Source organism: Monopterus albus, unplaced genomic scaffold, assembly GCF_001952655.1.
Source record: "Monopterus albus unplaced genomic scaffold, M_albus_1.0 scaffold20.1, whole genome shotgun sequence".
NCBI lineage: Eukaryota > Metazoa > Chordata > Actinopteri > Synbranchiformes > Synbranchidae > Monopterus > Monopterus albus.
Window position 1 is genome coordinate 1,721,143 of NW_018127900.1, and position 14,888 is coordinate 1,736,030.

Genomic DNA, 14,888 nt, shown 5'->3' on the forward strand with positions numbered 1-14,888 from the left:
CGTGCATGTTACAGATGATAGGAAAGCCTGAAGTCAAGGGGAGAATTGGGAGATGGTATTATTCAAAGCATTGGTGGACAGGGGCGCTGTACAACTTTGATCTACCTTTATTTAAAAAAGGAGACACCCTTACACTAAATTTCGTTGTTTGTATTAAGCAGGAAATAGTAAGAAAATAGAAGTTCCAAAAGGTCATGATAAGGAGTACACCTCTGAAGGCCTGGCCTGCTGAGCTGCCATGTTGGCTTGACAGTACAGTACAGTACACAGGATTTGTGATTCAGTGGATGTTTGTACACAAAGTGAATGATCCCAAAAAAGACAGAAACAGGCACACACACCTATATGTGTTACGTTCTATTAATAAAACCCTTAATTCCTCTCAGGAATTGATGCACACATTGTCCAGGTCTGAGGTTAATTGGTCTTATAAGCTAATTAACACAGCTAATGATCAACCACAATCCATAAAAGACAGTTTCACTGTTTCAATGATATGAGCTCAATTATTGCAGCTTCCTCCTGATCTACTCACTGCCACCTCATCTCAGTTCACAACAAGTTGATAGCGATATCTTTGTTCGCTAACTTCTGTGCCAAAAGGGACTAGTAGGACGTGGAGTGACATGATGTTACAGCCACAGACAAGTCATAAAGCACGGCTGCAAACGGAGCCAATATGAAGACAATCAGTGATGTGCCATTCTCGCCTCCTAGTGGTTGTGTTGACACATTTCATCCTTATTACTGCATTCATTTCTGTGTTACTCTTTTTATGTGCCACGTTTTTACAGGAGGTGGATAAAATAACTGGGATTTTGTTGGATGCAACATTTTGCATTCCATTATAAAACCATCACAACCAAGGAACCAAACATTAGCATAAAGAAGAAAAAATCTAAAGGTTCAAAGGTTTCTTAAAATAAATAAATACACAATGTCAAATGGAAGGGTAAATATTAGAAGGAGTTTTCTGCTAGATTTCATTATACTATTCAGGTATTTGTGTTATGATGCACAACCCCTGTATGACAGAAACTGTGCACCTATAAGGACTAAGTATGACTGTTGTCTGTTAGAATCTAAAATACCTGAAAAAGAGTATATTTACCCTAAACACTTTTTGAGCCTTATTTGAGCTAAATTATACACCATCTAAAAAAACACTAGGTTTGATTCACTATAGATACATAATCAGTCTTTCTTTACATACATGTCTTTGAGTAGGATAAAGAGAAAGGGATGAGTGGTTTCCACAAACTGAGATCATCATTCATTATTACATGTCACTTCACAGCTGTTGAGCGTTGAATTGCAGCATTTTCTCATGAAACATCGGCTCTGGCTTCACTATATTTCTCCAAAAGCTGTACAAATCCCTATTTCATAGAGAAATGGAGATGTCTATCTAGTGTTTCCTTTTTTTTCTGCAGGAAGGCACTAGGCTTGTTGACTTCCTCTCCCTCCCTTCCTTCCTTCTCTCCGAAGGTACTCATCTGAAAAATGAGAACAAAGTGATTGTTCCTGTTCTCTTTCTTAAGTCACTTCAAATACTATCCGTGGACGGGCGGCTCATTGTCAGGAGAGTAGCGGTGCGAGCAGGAGGGAGAGAAGACAGGTACAGGTACAACAGCAGCAGCAGCAGCCGCAGCACCACTTCAGCCACAGCATCATAGTAAACTGCTACACTTAGCTGGTAAGTTGCACACACAGACTTCGCTGCAGCCTCACACAAGCACACACTTACATGGCACTGACTAGTATATGGGTGAGGAGGGGCTTCAGTTTTAATGGATTGTTTGGAATGCATGGTGTGGCAAAGTATGGGCTGGGGTCTCTGCACAGTGCACCTTAAGAGAGAGAGGTGACGAGGACGAAGAAAAGAGGATAATATCGAGGAGAGAATTGGAACCTGGCTGGAAACAGACCACTGAATATTTTAGTTGGCTGAACAACATTCCTCCTGCATTCTGCATGGGTTTTATGTTTTCTATATATCACTAATAACAGTTTTGCACCACAATGTAATTTGTATTTTCAGTATTTTGGAACAATACTATTCTTAGAGTGTGTTGCACTGCTTGAAAATGTCATTGTATGCTTTAGCTGAAACAAAATGACTGTGAATTATATAAATGCGAATTTATCTATAATCCCTCCAGTTTCATTGATCTTCATCTCATGATCTTCTCAAATTGTGTCATCCTTGTTGTTTTACAGTCTGCATGTACAGCATGTAAATCTGGATAGATGTGTTAGGAGCTGCAAAAAATCGATGAATTGATCAAACAATCAACAGAAAATTAACTAAACTGGTGATTGTTTCAGAAATTTCTCAAGAAGAAATGTCAAAATATTCCCTAGTCCCAAATTCAAAATAAGGACAATTTGCAGCTCATCCCTAATTTATGTAATGAAATTGCAACTGCATTTTCATTATTTCCTGATATCTTTTTCACCAAACACTGATGCATCAATAGTTGCTGTATCTGTAAAAGCCAAATGAGATGTAACATGTAACAGACTAAGTAGAACTTGTGCTCGTGATACAGTATAGTGGCTTGATTAGCCTCTCAGCAGTTTCTCATTGATAAGTGCGGAACTATTTATGTACAAAATGGCTAATCACTATTTTGAATGTCATGCAGAAGTAAGACAGTTCCCCTCTGAGTGTCAGCATCTTTTATTCCATGACCACCACCTACACTGACGCAAACACACACAAACTGCAGTGGAGATGTAATTTATAGCTCTGTGACATCTTAAAATCGCAGTGTGATGTTTATTAGTAATTGAATCGGACTTGGACTTTACAACGAACACAGAGGCAGAGAATCAGCAGCACTATCGGTGGTGGGGGAAAAAGGAAGTTCTTCCTGGCCATCAGTGCAAAAACAAAAAAGATGAACAGAGCAGAAAAAAGGGATCGAGAAGCGAAAACTATGCGGGAGGTAGAGGTGAGCACTTCACAGATAACTTCCTAATTTCAGGAGAGGAGGAGATCTGTGAGAAAGCAAGAAGTGAAAGGTGTCAGGCTGAGCACTGAAAGGTGGGTTTTGACACCGTACTATGTGTGTGTGTGCCTGGTCACCACAGAAATCTTCAGAAAAACAGTTTCATATCAAAAATAGAAACCAGACACAGAGTCATTGGATACACTTTTCTCAAATCTTTCTCCAGCTGATGTGTCTGTTTTTCGGGCAGCAAGCATTGGTAAGCAGTGGTGGAGAATAACAAAGTACGTTTACTCAAAATACTTCACTTGTGCTTATACAATTTTGACCTACTTGCTGGGATATTTCCATGTTTTTCCATTCTATTTTTCAAATGGACTGCATTTCAAAGAAGAATAATGTAACCGTTTCACTTCACTACAGTTATGTGATGGCTGTGGTTACAAGTTACTTTACATATTAAGATTTAACATTAAGATATACAGTAATGCACTATTAAAAATTGAAACAGTGATTCCTAACCTCTGTGTCTTGTAACCCCTTAAAAAAATAGTGTCTTGTTGGGGTTCCTTGCCTTTTTAAAGGTAATACCAAAGAATGATTTCCCCTCAGGTGGCTCATCTTAAATAAGTCAAATTATACAGTATTTCACAAAACAAAGCAAAATTCAATCTCAAGTCCAGAAAAAAAAGGCTAAAAATTTAACAAAACTTAGTTGTTTATTTCCTTTCTAATCATCTCATCCTGTCAGGGACCAAACAGCAAGGCAGGAGACACAGCTTAAAGTTCAAAGAAATGGGCTTTTTATTAACCCAAAAAGTAAGAAAGAAAAATACAAACATTAATATCAGATACACTGGGCCCCAAAAGAGGTCAACAGAAGATAAGCAAACTCAAAATACAGCAAACTGAACTGTCGAATACCGCCACAAAAACCAACTGACCTAACAAGTGACACACACACACAGGGGAACATATATATTGGCTGGCCAAACCAATAACACACACAAGGGGTGGACCAACGACACTACCAAAATAATCAACTACTAAACACTAAACAGACAGTCTGCTAGCAACTAAATGTTTGCTTTGAATGTAAAGAAATTAACATAACTTGACAAATAAAGTTTTAAACAACAAACAAATAAACAGTACATTTCTCCCAACCCCCCTTCCTTGTATTGGGCATTTGGTGCAGTCCAGGCCTACTGGGAGGTATTTAGACCTGTTGCTTCCTCAGTCTAATCTTTTGTCAGAACCGCCCCCCATCCATGGACCAGGAAACACAGTAACTCAAGAGAACATTTACACATATTAGCAATACAACATTAACCAATGTGCATGCTCACTGATCAGTTATGTATGTCTAATGTCAAACAATACCTAACCTCTACCTACAATTTAAAACTATACACCTAAATATAGAAAACAAATGATTACCCAACCAGTTCTACTGCTGGTGGTGGTGGTTTAGGCTCTCACATAGTGAAGGCCAGGGCTGAGGCCTTCACACATCCCATTACTCACTAGAGTTATCTAAAGACTCTTTTATGGGCCCTGATCCATATGTTGGGAACCACAGGACTACACTAACTGTATATGAAGCAGCTCCATCAGTCACCACCACCAGTGGTAGTTTGTATTTTTTATGAGTACTTTTTAGATTATAAGTATTTCTTTTTGATAATACTTATACTTTTATTTAAACAGAAAGTTAAATGCAGGACTTCACATTGTGTTATTTCTCATTTATACCTAAAAGAATACTGATTTAGTATTACACTCCTATAACACTGTCAAACTCACAATGGACAGTTTAACGAAAAAAGGATCAAAACTGCTATAACCAAAGCAAATATTGTATAGCAATTGGTGTTTCCACACAGCTTGTTGCGTACATTACAGTTCAGTGTGAGACTCAGGTGTGTTGTGCTAGTAATGGCTAATGTTGCCTCAAACTGCCAGCTTCAGTCAGGGATGAGCAGTGGGCTACAGAGGTAAGCTCCACACTCCCAATTTATTTATTTCAATTTCAAACTTGTAGTCTTCAAACCGCTGCCTTACATCACCCAAGGCAACATTTGAAGCTACTATCTCTAAGGAAACAAAAGGTTTTGAACAGCTTTCCCCCCATACGCTGTACTAGTACTCCCCAAGACCTGTAAACAAACTTTGATGCATAAAATTGGCTGACTTCCTCTTTAAGTAATAGATCTGAAATCTACTTCCACCGTTGTAATGAAGGATATTTAACCACTTCTTGTTCTCTTTCTAATGCAGAAAGAAGATGGAAATAGACGGGGTAAATTTTACGCCAGGAAGAAGTCCTCCTCTTAGAGATGAACTAAGACATCCCTCTCAGCACAGTTTCTACTTAAGCCCACCTCCACTCCATATTAAGCCCCTCAAATTCTCACCTCCCAGTATATCACCAACCAGAGACACCTACAGTGCCTTCAGCCCACCTGCTTTCTTTCCCATGCTCGGCTCCAGTTACACCCAAAAGGAGGGATCCCAAAAACGCAAAAGAACTCCTTTCAAAATGGACGCCCAGGGAGGCGAGTCTGGCGGAGGAGCAGAAGAAGCAGAAGAAAGCAGCAGTAAGAAGACAGTAGACCTCTCCCACACCCCCTTCTCCCTAACATCTCACCCCATTACTTCCCCAGCTCTAAAACCCTTCCCTGGTATGATTGAGCTCAACAGACTGCAGCTCCTTCGCAGATCACCAGCTATGAACCTACCTGTGCAAGTGAAACAGGAGCCTCTCAGTCCTTCCCCTGTTTGGCCTCCCTCTCCTCTCCTTCTCCACCCTCCATATTTCCCACCTCTCCACAACAGCCTCCTCTCATACCCTTTCTTCATGCCTAGGCCTGTCATGCATCTCTCCCCTCCTGGTGCGTTCTACCCCAGAGAAGACCTCTGCTCCAGTCTTCGTACTGGTGATGGAACTCCTCGAAGTGGGATGACCAATGCTGAGAAGCTTGGCCTCAACATCCATGTAGATGACAGCTACTATGTGGATGTTGGTGGTGACCAGAAGCGATGGAAGTGTCGTATGTGTGAGAAGTCCTACACCTCTAAGTACAACCTGGTCACACACATCCTGGGCCACAATGGCATCAAGCCACATGGATGCCACCTGTGTGGGAAACTGTTTAAGCAGCTGAGCCACCTGCACACTCACCTGCTCACCCACAAGGGCATGAGGCCTCACAAGTGCCAGGTGTGCCACAAGGCCTTCACCCAGACCAGCCATTTGAAGAGACACATGATGCAGCACAGTGATGTGAAGCCATACAGGTAAATGATTTGAAGTCATTTTTAGCTCTGTATTGGCTTTTCTTATCCTCATTTCTCTTTCACTCACACACAAACTTTTTCTGGCCCTCCAGCTGTGGCGTGTGTGGTCGAGGCTTCGCTTACCCCAGTGAGCTTCGTGCCCATGAGCTGAAGCATGAAAAAGGCCAGGAGAACGTATGTGTTGAATGTGGACTGGACTTTCCCACATTTGCCCAGCTGAAGCGACACCTGACTGCCCACCGTGGCCCCACCCTGTACAGGTGAGCACAAAAATCTTGTGTTGTTAAAGAGTTTAACATTTTGGAACTAAGCCTTATTCTTTTTCTTGTCGAGAGTTAAATAAGATGGACACCATCACATGTCTGTTTGCTAAATATGAAGCTACAATTAGCAGCTTAATTTAGCTTAAACATTTAGCCTTATATTCAATGGACTAACAGGAGAGTAATATTGATCTTCTTAACTATTGGCAAGAAAGTGTATAAATGCTTTTCTCAAAATGAAGAACTATTACTTTAACATTTTATTTCTCTTTCTGTCTGTATAAGGAGGTTATTCCTTTTGTTGTTGCAGGTGTGCAGAGTGCCAGAAGACTTTCCAGTACCCGAGTCAGCTTCAGAACCACATGATGAAACACAAAGACATCAGACCGTACATCTGCAGTGAGTGTGGGATGGAGTTCATCCAGTCACACCATCTGAAACAGCACACGCTTACTCACAAAGTAGGTTTAATTTGGAGGACACAGAGAAAAGACACAGCATTTTGTCAGGCTTTTATTTTTTGACAGGGATTGTCAATGCCAAAACATAGATTTTGGCACCAAACAGAGTTAGCAATTTTGCTGTCACATCAAGACATTTCCATTAGTCCTCAGTCACATTTTGGATGGTGAAAATGGCTGAAAGAGTTTGGACAGAAGCCTAACAGGCAGTGTTTTGTTTTGGCAGCTGTCTCAAAGCAATTTCCTCTTAAATTTGGGCTCCTGAAGCTATTTATAACCTCTTAACATCCAGTTTTCATCTTCTATTTCCCTCTTTTCACACTGTTTGACAATGTGTATGTATGTATACATACTGTTTTAGCTTGTCCCAGCTCCACTGAAGCAATGAGATTGCATGGCTTTAAGGCTGCAAAATTCTCAGTGTAATATTAATATTCTAAATGTATTGACCTTCATTTCATTCACATCTTCCCAAAAGTCACCCTGACATACTTTGTATCTCTGGGCACTTTGGGCTTTCCAATAGAGCTTAAAATAAAAAACATAAAGCTCAGTGGAATTTAAGAGGTTAAACAAAGCAGCAGTTTACACAGCAGACCAACTCATCTGTTGACCACATTTCTGACACATATACTTCCACATTCTTTTGTTCTTCAGGGTGTGAAGGAACACAAGTGTCGCATCTGTGGACGTGAGTTCACCCTGTTGGCCAACATGAAACGCCATGTCCTCATTCACACCAACATACGAGCCTACCAGTGTCACATGTGCTTCAAGAGTTTTGTTCAAAAACAGACTCTCAAGGCTCACATGATCGTCCACTCGGACATCAAGCCCTATAAATGCAAGGTCGGTGAAATTAATCATGCCAGGTGTGGCTCTTTGTGTTGAGATTTGGCCTTCTGTTCACCTTTCATTCACTGATTAAAGGAATATTTCAACATTTGGGGAAACACTCTTATTAGCTTTCTTGCAAGAGTTAGATGAAAAGATACAGTAATCAAGAATGTCCTAAGAAAAATGACCAAATCGGTATTTTCAGCAAGGCCCCCCCACCACAACGTGACTAACACCTTATAGCGTAGTCATATTAAGTATGATTTTGTTTGTCCTGAGCAAAGAGAGGCAACGTTATTGTAGAGCAACAAAGTTTGCAGAGGATCGGCCTGCACAGGGGAACCTTTTTGTTTACCTTTTCCTACCAGCAGTCAAAATAATTTTTTTTTATTCATACTGGTAACTGTGAAGTTGCAGCCAGTAGCTTAGCTTAAAATAATCCCTGGAAAAAGAGAAAACAGCTTGACCAGCTTCATTCAAATGTAACAAAATTCACTTACCTATGAAGTGTACTAATTAATATATTATACTTTATTTGTTTAATTTGTAAAAACAGCGTTTAAGTCAAGTCACCAAAGAATAGTCAGAGTTGAGTCCCTTTTACCCTGAGTCAGAGTCATCAGAGTCTACAGTAAACACAACTGGCACAGCTCTCATAATTTTAAGAGGAGCTAACTTACTTTGTGTAAAACAATAGCCAGACAAATGCACTTGTCAGCGCACACACAAACACACTACTTAGAAGTGAACAATGTGAATTTTTTGGCTATCCTGAGCACTGGATGTGCTAACAGTGTCACCAAATAGCTCGGCAATTTGAGACATTAAAAACGTTCATGTGAAGGTGGAATGTGCAACTTGACGGATGTGTGCTGAATGCACCATGGTGCAGGTGAACAGGTTTTAATATCAATATTTTATTATGTCCTATTACCAAAAAAAGAAAAGAACATTCAGAGCCCTCATCTCCAACATCTGAGTCCAAGTGTAATCAGTGCTCAAGTCCAAGTCAAGTCACGTCAGACCCAAGTCCAAGTCCTGGACTCGAGGGCTACAACAGAATAAAGTAATAGACTGTGGCACAGTGGGGAGATATGTGGAAGATTTTGTTACCATTAGACAGAGCCAGGATTGCCATTTCCCTGTTTCCAGTCTTTGAGTTAAGCTGCTGAACATAAATTCATATTCCGTGCACAGACATCAGATCAGTCTGCTCAGCTCACTCTCGGCCACACAGTGAATAAGAGCATTTTTCAAAATGGCAAACTGTTCCTTCAGATTTTGCTTCTTTTACTGGAAGGTGTTTGAATGCACCTTTTATGACTTCAGTTTGTTGCGAGTTAAATTTTCAAATTTTCTTTATTGATCACAGAGAGGAACAAGGCCTATAATAGTTAGTGTTGGCTGCTATTAAAGGATCCCCCACTTTTCTGAAGGGTCTGTTTTGATCTTTGGTGTCTGGTATGAGGGTTGAAACGATGACCAGATAGCAGAGAGGCTTTTGGCAGTGGGTGTCTCCTTGTCCATAGGAAGGATATTGCAGCACAAACTGCCTCTCTAACAATGGCCCCCCAGCCTCCCCGGAGAACGGGGCCCGCAAATAGATTTCATCTTGCTTTCTCTGCTGCTGGAGGGAGCTTCCTGTTTTCTCACGGTCCTCTTGGACAGTTTACAGTCCCTCTCTCCTCCTGAAGGAAAGGACCACCCTAATAAAAAAGAATGCAGAGGAAGGACAGCGCAGGAGTTGCCCTTCCCTCTTCTCCTCCTGGCCCTGTCTCGATGTTGCTTCCTCTCCCTCTCTTGCTCTCTCTCTCCCTTTCTGTTTTTCTTGTGTATGTCAGGGAATGGAAGAGGGGAGGGAAAGACAGTGGAAAAAAGAAAAACAAGGATAAAGAGAGGGAGTGTATATGTGTCTATGTAGATCTGAATGCCTGCACATTCATTCATGATTACACTTAGCGCTGCATTCTGAGAAAATTGGTCATCAAACAATGAATAGTCTTTGGCAGAAAAAGAAAAATAGGTGGATGGTGCTGGCCTATTGTTGATTGTATCCTGAAATAGTGTTTACTATAGCCAGCGGTGAAAAGTAATTAAATACATTTGCTCAGATACTGTACTTCAGTTTAACTGTGAAGTAGTTGTACTTGAGTTTACCAAGTTTTTACACTCAACTACATTTATGTGACAGGTACAGTCACAATTACACTGCAGAATAAGAATTTATCTACCAAACATATGATCAGCCTCTAAAATATAAATAGCTACTAGGGGTGTGATGAGATCTCGTGCCACAAGATCTCGAGATGTTAAAACTGGATGATATTTCTCATTGAGGAAAAAGCTGCCTCGCAATATCAGTACATAACAGAAAAACAGCAGTCAGTATTACAGAGTATGACTGTAGTATGACTGTACTCCAGCAAAAATGCAACTCCCTGCTCCCCGTGCCTTTGATGATGTAACTGTCCGGTGCAGTGTGGTGAGAGTGAAAATAGCATAGAAGATGCCCCCACCAATTTTTTATGTTTACTTTGTGGAAGGGAGTTCAGTTAGGTCACACACAGCTTCAGTTAGAAGTTATAAGCTCATGCATAGTTCACAGTCAAGAAGGTCTGAAGAGATTCGTGACATCCTACAGGAGAGAAGCCAGTCAGTTGAGTTTGTGGCAAAACTTTTTCCAGTGCTTGCATATTGTTTTCTTTTACTGCATATGATAATTCATACTCAAAGGAGAACTGAAGTGATGATTAGTTAAAACATTTCAAAACGCACCTGCATTGTTTTGCATTTTCTGACTTTCAGTCAAATAAGACTATTTTTGCTGTCATATACTTCGTCATTGAGGATTTCTTAAAAATAGTGTTAAAATACAGTCTCGTCTCGTTCTTGTGTAGGTCCCTACTCCACCTCCTAGCTGGCTCAGTGGCCTGTTAGGTTAGGCCAATAACCATACTGTATTTAGGCACAAGTACTTGGTCAGGGAAAGATCAGGGTCTGGGTTAGAATAAGTATTTACTGACATAACACCGACTGTGAAAAGGGAAAAGAACAGCTGCTGTCTGCTTCAAATTCCTGCATTTGCCATCTCAACCATCCACCCTGACCTTCTTCACAGACTTTTTATACAACGACTTCAGTGGTGACTTTTGCTCCTGTCATAATTACTATGTCTTCTAGAGGTTGTCTGTTTATATGTATGTATAATATGTATCAATAATACCTATTTGGTGTTTGTCCCAACAATACAGTAATAATACAATTCAACTTTATTTATTCCTGTAAGGGCAATTTAATGCAGCTTCTCATCACACAATCAAATAATCACACTCACACACAGTAAGCACTCACGATAAAACAAAATAAAAAAGAACAATTAATCCAAGTAGAACATTAAAACATAGTATGTGGAACTAACAACAAAATTTGCAACTGATGATAAATATCTGATAAGGCCATTTAATCTGGTGGTAACATTCAAATCGGCTGGTTAATTTGTGTTTCAGAGTTTTGACACATTTTGGGTAGGCTAACTGTTTCGGTCTATTTCCAGACATTATGTTAGGCTACACAACTGCTGGTGCCTCCAGCTTCATATGGTGCATACAGAAATTATACTGGTATCAATCTTCTAATTCTTGGTGAGAAAGCAAATAAATGTATCTTCCAAAATGTTGAACTATTCTTTTCTGCTGAGGAGATGAACACTTACTGTTGACATGCATAACACATAATTAGAATTCTGTGCAAACTTGTTAGCTTTGTAGTTTACTTACTGTCTTACCTCACTATACAACTCTCTCTTTTGTCTTTCAGCTTTGTGGGAAGGAGTTCAACAGGATGCATAATCTAATGGGCCACATGCATCTCCACTCAGACAGCAAGCCATTCAAATGCCTCTACTGCCCGAGCAAGTTCACACTGAAAGGAAACCTCACCAGACACATGAAAGTCAAACACGGTGTCATGGACAGAGGGCTGGATGAGAGATGTAAGGATGCACACATATTGTACATGCATATGTTTTCTATGATTCAAAGGTTGCTTGATATGACTTTTTAAAAATATTTTCACTGACTTTAGTATTTAGGCAAAGAGGGCGATTCTGTTTGTCCACTCCAATGGGCCTTCTCACCCACTTCAGCCAAGAGGAGCCATTTGACCTCTCCCAGAAGCCTCCGGGTCTGCCCAGCCTCCATCTCTCCCAGTCTGATGGCGAGAGCGTCCCAGGAAGCTCATGTCAGGAGGAGGATGAAGAGAGTCTGTATAGAAGAAGCCAGTACAGCCCTGAGGTAGACCAACATGAGCCAGCAGGCGAGGACCAGTACATCCCTGAGCTGGAGGAGAGAGAGCAGGGGTCTCCTAATGAATTAAGGCCAGGAGAGAAAAAGAAACAGACGTACCAGCAAAGTTTAGATGTTGAGACATTTCAGAAGGAGTCAGCAGAAGGACAATCTGTAGATCCCAGAGATGACCAGGTGCAGCTCTTACAGTCAAAAACAACCTATGAATCTGATTCAGAACTAGATGAGCATGTGTACCACCACGAGACAGACCATAGACAGTCATATGATTATGACTCTGATTCAGAGGGAGAAGATCGTCACCAAGAGCAAGATGAGCATTGCAAGCAGCAGCTGGATGGTCGCTGTGAGGTATCCTTCAACGTGGCAGAGAGAAGCCAGAGCAGACTGGAGAGAGGTGAAATAGTGCTTCACTCACACACAAGTGAATCTGTGGCTCTCCAGGATGAAGAAGACAACAAAGAATGAGAAAAATCATTTGAAAGAATGAGAAGAAGATGCAAGTCTTTGGAAACGCTGACATCTATTTACAGGAAAATGGAAAGGGTGTTCAGGAGACACTCTCCTGAGGAAAAAGGAAAGTGTGTAGGTCAGATTATGGAGGATGTGGTATAGTAGCTGAAGGCAAAAAAAGAGAAAGATTTTGTGTTTTTTACATGAAATAAATAAAATTAACTGAAATACAAAGCTGTGAAGCAGACTGCATGTACAGAACTTATCATACTCTGATTAATAGTCACCGACTGAAGGTTAAAAATAGATGGGTGAGTATGATTAGTGTTTTTTTTTGTAAATCAATGCAAAAAAAAGATATTTAACATTTTTGTTTTGTTTTTTTTACAAATCATTGTTCAATCTTAACTCCAAATATGCAAATTTTCTTTAACTTGGACTTTTTTGTGTAAATCTATGATACTAAAATCAAAAATTGGTTAAATTGGTTATTGCTTAAACCTCTGTGTACTGTGTGTTTGAGGATTATTCTTTATTTGTTTGTGTGTGGGGCATTGTAAACATCTGATTTACTGGGTAAAATGTAGTTTTTAACTAATATAGATTGATGAAGCTTGAGTTTCTCAAATCTTTGAGTATGTTTATGAAGTAAACTGTGATTTTGTTTTTTTATGTCTAATGTTTAGATTATTTTTAAATCTATATGGCTTTGTTAGTTCAGTTTTTGGGGATGACTGTTTTTATTGTATTGCAGTGTATGGCAGTGGTCACCTGAATACGATAACACAAAAATAAAAGCTTGAGCAATGCTCGTCCTGTTTTTGTTTTTAGACACTTTATAAACATACCTATGAATGCATTTAAAGAATATAAGCCAGATAATAAATCTCAGTCCCATCTGTTTCTGACATACAAGTCGTAGGTGATTGCTGTGGGTTTCAAAAAGCTTGCCACTCTCCTCCAGCTTCTCTTTCAAAGCAGAGGAAGAGGAAGAGAAAACACCTCTCCTCTTCTCTCTTTTAGGTTGTGATCAAACAGCAGTGACGGACACAGTGGGTGTCCTAGACAAAGGCTTCATACGTCTGTGTGACTGAGAATAAAGCATTGTTTCTCCTCATTGCAGAACCCCACCGAAAACAACAATACTAGTGGAATGAAAAAGTGCCTAAGAACAGTTTTAGGCATCCTTTCATTATTCTGTTCAAACATTATCATACATTGCAACATGTGGAACATCTCACATTTATGTAACTTATAAAATAATTTTGTCAAAGTTGCATATTCTCCCCGTGCTTGCGTGATTTCTCTCCAGGTGCCGGCTTCCTCTCACAGTCAAAAGACATACAGGTTAGATTGATTGGTGATTCTAAATTGCCCATAGACCAACGGTTGATTCGCTGTGGCGACCCCTAATGTGAACAGCTGAAAGTAGTAGTAGTAGATTTAGTCAAAGTTCTCATTTTTAGTCTATGCTATCCAGGCTTACTGGACTATAATAGTGCATTATACCTCACTTTATTGTGCCAGTTCAGGTAAACACTGAGTCATTTCTTGCCAAATGAAATGCAGAACAGTAGCTTCTGTATTCCTGACAGTGATGACCACCATGTCCTACAGGGTGAAACTGCAAACAGTTTGAGGAAGTTCTCACATCCTCCTCTCCTTTCCTTTCCTCACCTACATGTTTCAATCCCAACCACTGGCTTAGAGAAAAACCACAGTGAGTGGATACAGCGTTTGTATCACCAGCTCCTGAGTTGGTATGATCTCTGAAGAATAACCAGTATAACTGACCACAGTTTACAGACTTCATGACAGATGAGGTTTCATAATCTCTCTGGCATGTTTTTAATGAAGTGAGAGATCAAAGATCACCCACACCTAGCCCCACAGGAGAACAGGTAAATACTTGTCTGATGGGAAAATGAGTGTTTCCTGGTGCACTTTCTGATTGAAATGTGTTTATTATAAAGGTATTTAACATGTCACTCTTTGTACAAAGAACAGGAAGCAAATACAAAGCAAATGAATCTTTATTTAGCCACAAATTATGTCCATATGCATGTCCATATTAACAGCAAACAGCAGCAGTTTGACACTATTAGTGAGACACATGAAGCTGGTCTTTGGCTTTGACTAGCCTCTCAATGTCAGGCTGAAGCTGACTAACTGAGAGGGTGAGAACGTCCTGCAGGTGTAGATCAGTCAGAGTGCTTCTGAGCCTGGTTTTGTTAAGGTTCATTACACTGAAAGTCTGTTCACAAATGTGCTGCCAATGTCAACAGTGCTGCCAAACAGAGATAACATCACCTGTGC

General features: G+C 40.2%; 1 protein-coding gene across 2 annotated transcripts; it reads left to right on the forward strand.

Annotated features, from left to right (window-relative positions):
* The first annotated feature begins 1,583 nt into the window (after positions 1–1,583).
* znf366 (zinc finger protein 366) lies at positions 1,584–13,353 on the forward strand. Of its 2 annotated transcripts, none has more exons than XM_020593641.1 (7): positions 1,584–1,696; positions 5,235–6,254; positions 6,347–6,514; positions 6,828–6,978; positions 7,636–7,827; positions 11,632–11,806; positions 11,899–13,353. In XM_020593641.1, exons 2-7 carry the CDS (start codon positions 5,242–5,244, stop codon positions 12,585–12,587), a joined length of 2,388 nt encoding a protein of 795 aa, XP_020449297.1. In that variant the 5' UTR covers positions 1,584–1,696; positions 5,235–5,241; the 3' UTR covers positions 12,588–13,353. The 2 variants fall into 2 exon arrangements, with proteins under 2 accessions (XP_020449297.1, XP_020449298.1); XM_020593642.1 differs by lacking the exon at positions 1,584–1,696 and adding an exon at positions 2,881–2,957.
* The last annotated feature ends 1,535 nt before the right edge of the window (positions 13,354–14,888 follow it).

Excerpts from the sequence above, each read along its gene's own strand:
- znf366 (XM_020593641.1), top strand. The coding sequence starts at position 5,242 with ATGGAAATAGACGGGGTAAATTTTACGCCAGGAAGAAGTCCTCCTCTT. Across the intron at positions 6,515-6,827 it reads CGTGGCCCCACCCTGTACAG|GTGTGCAGAGTGCCAGAAGA; the intron begins GTGAGCACAAAA and ends TTGTTGTTGCAG. Across the intron at positions 6,979-7,635 it reads AGCACACGCTTACTCACAAA|GGTGTGAAGGAACACAAGTG; the intron begins GTAGGTTTAATT and ends TTTGTTCTTCAG.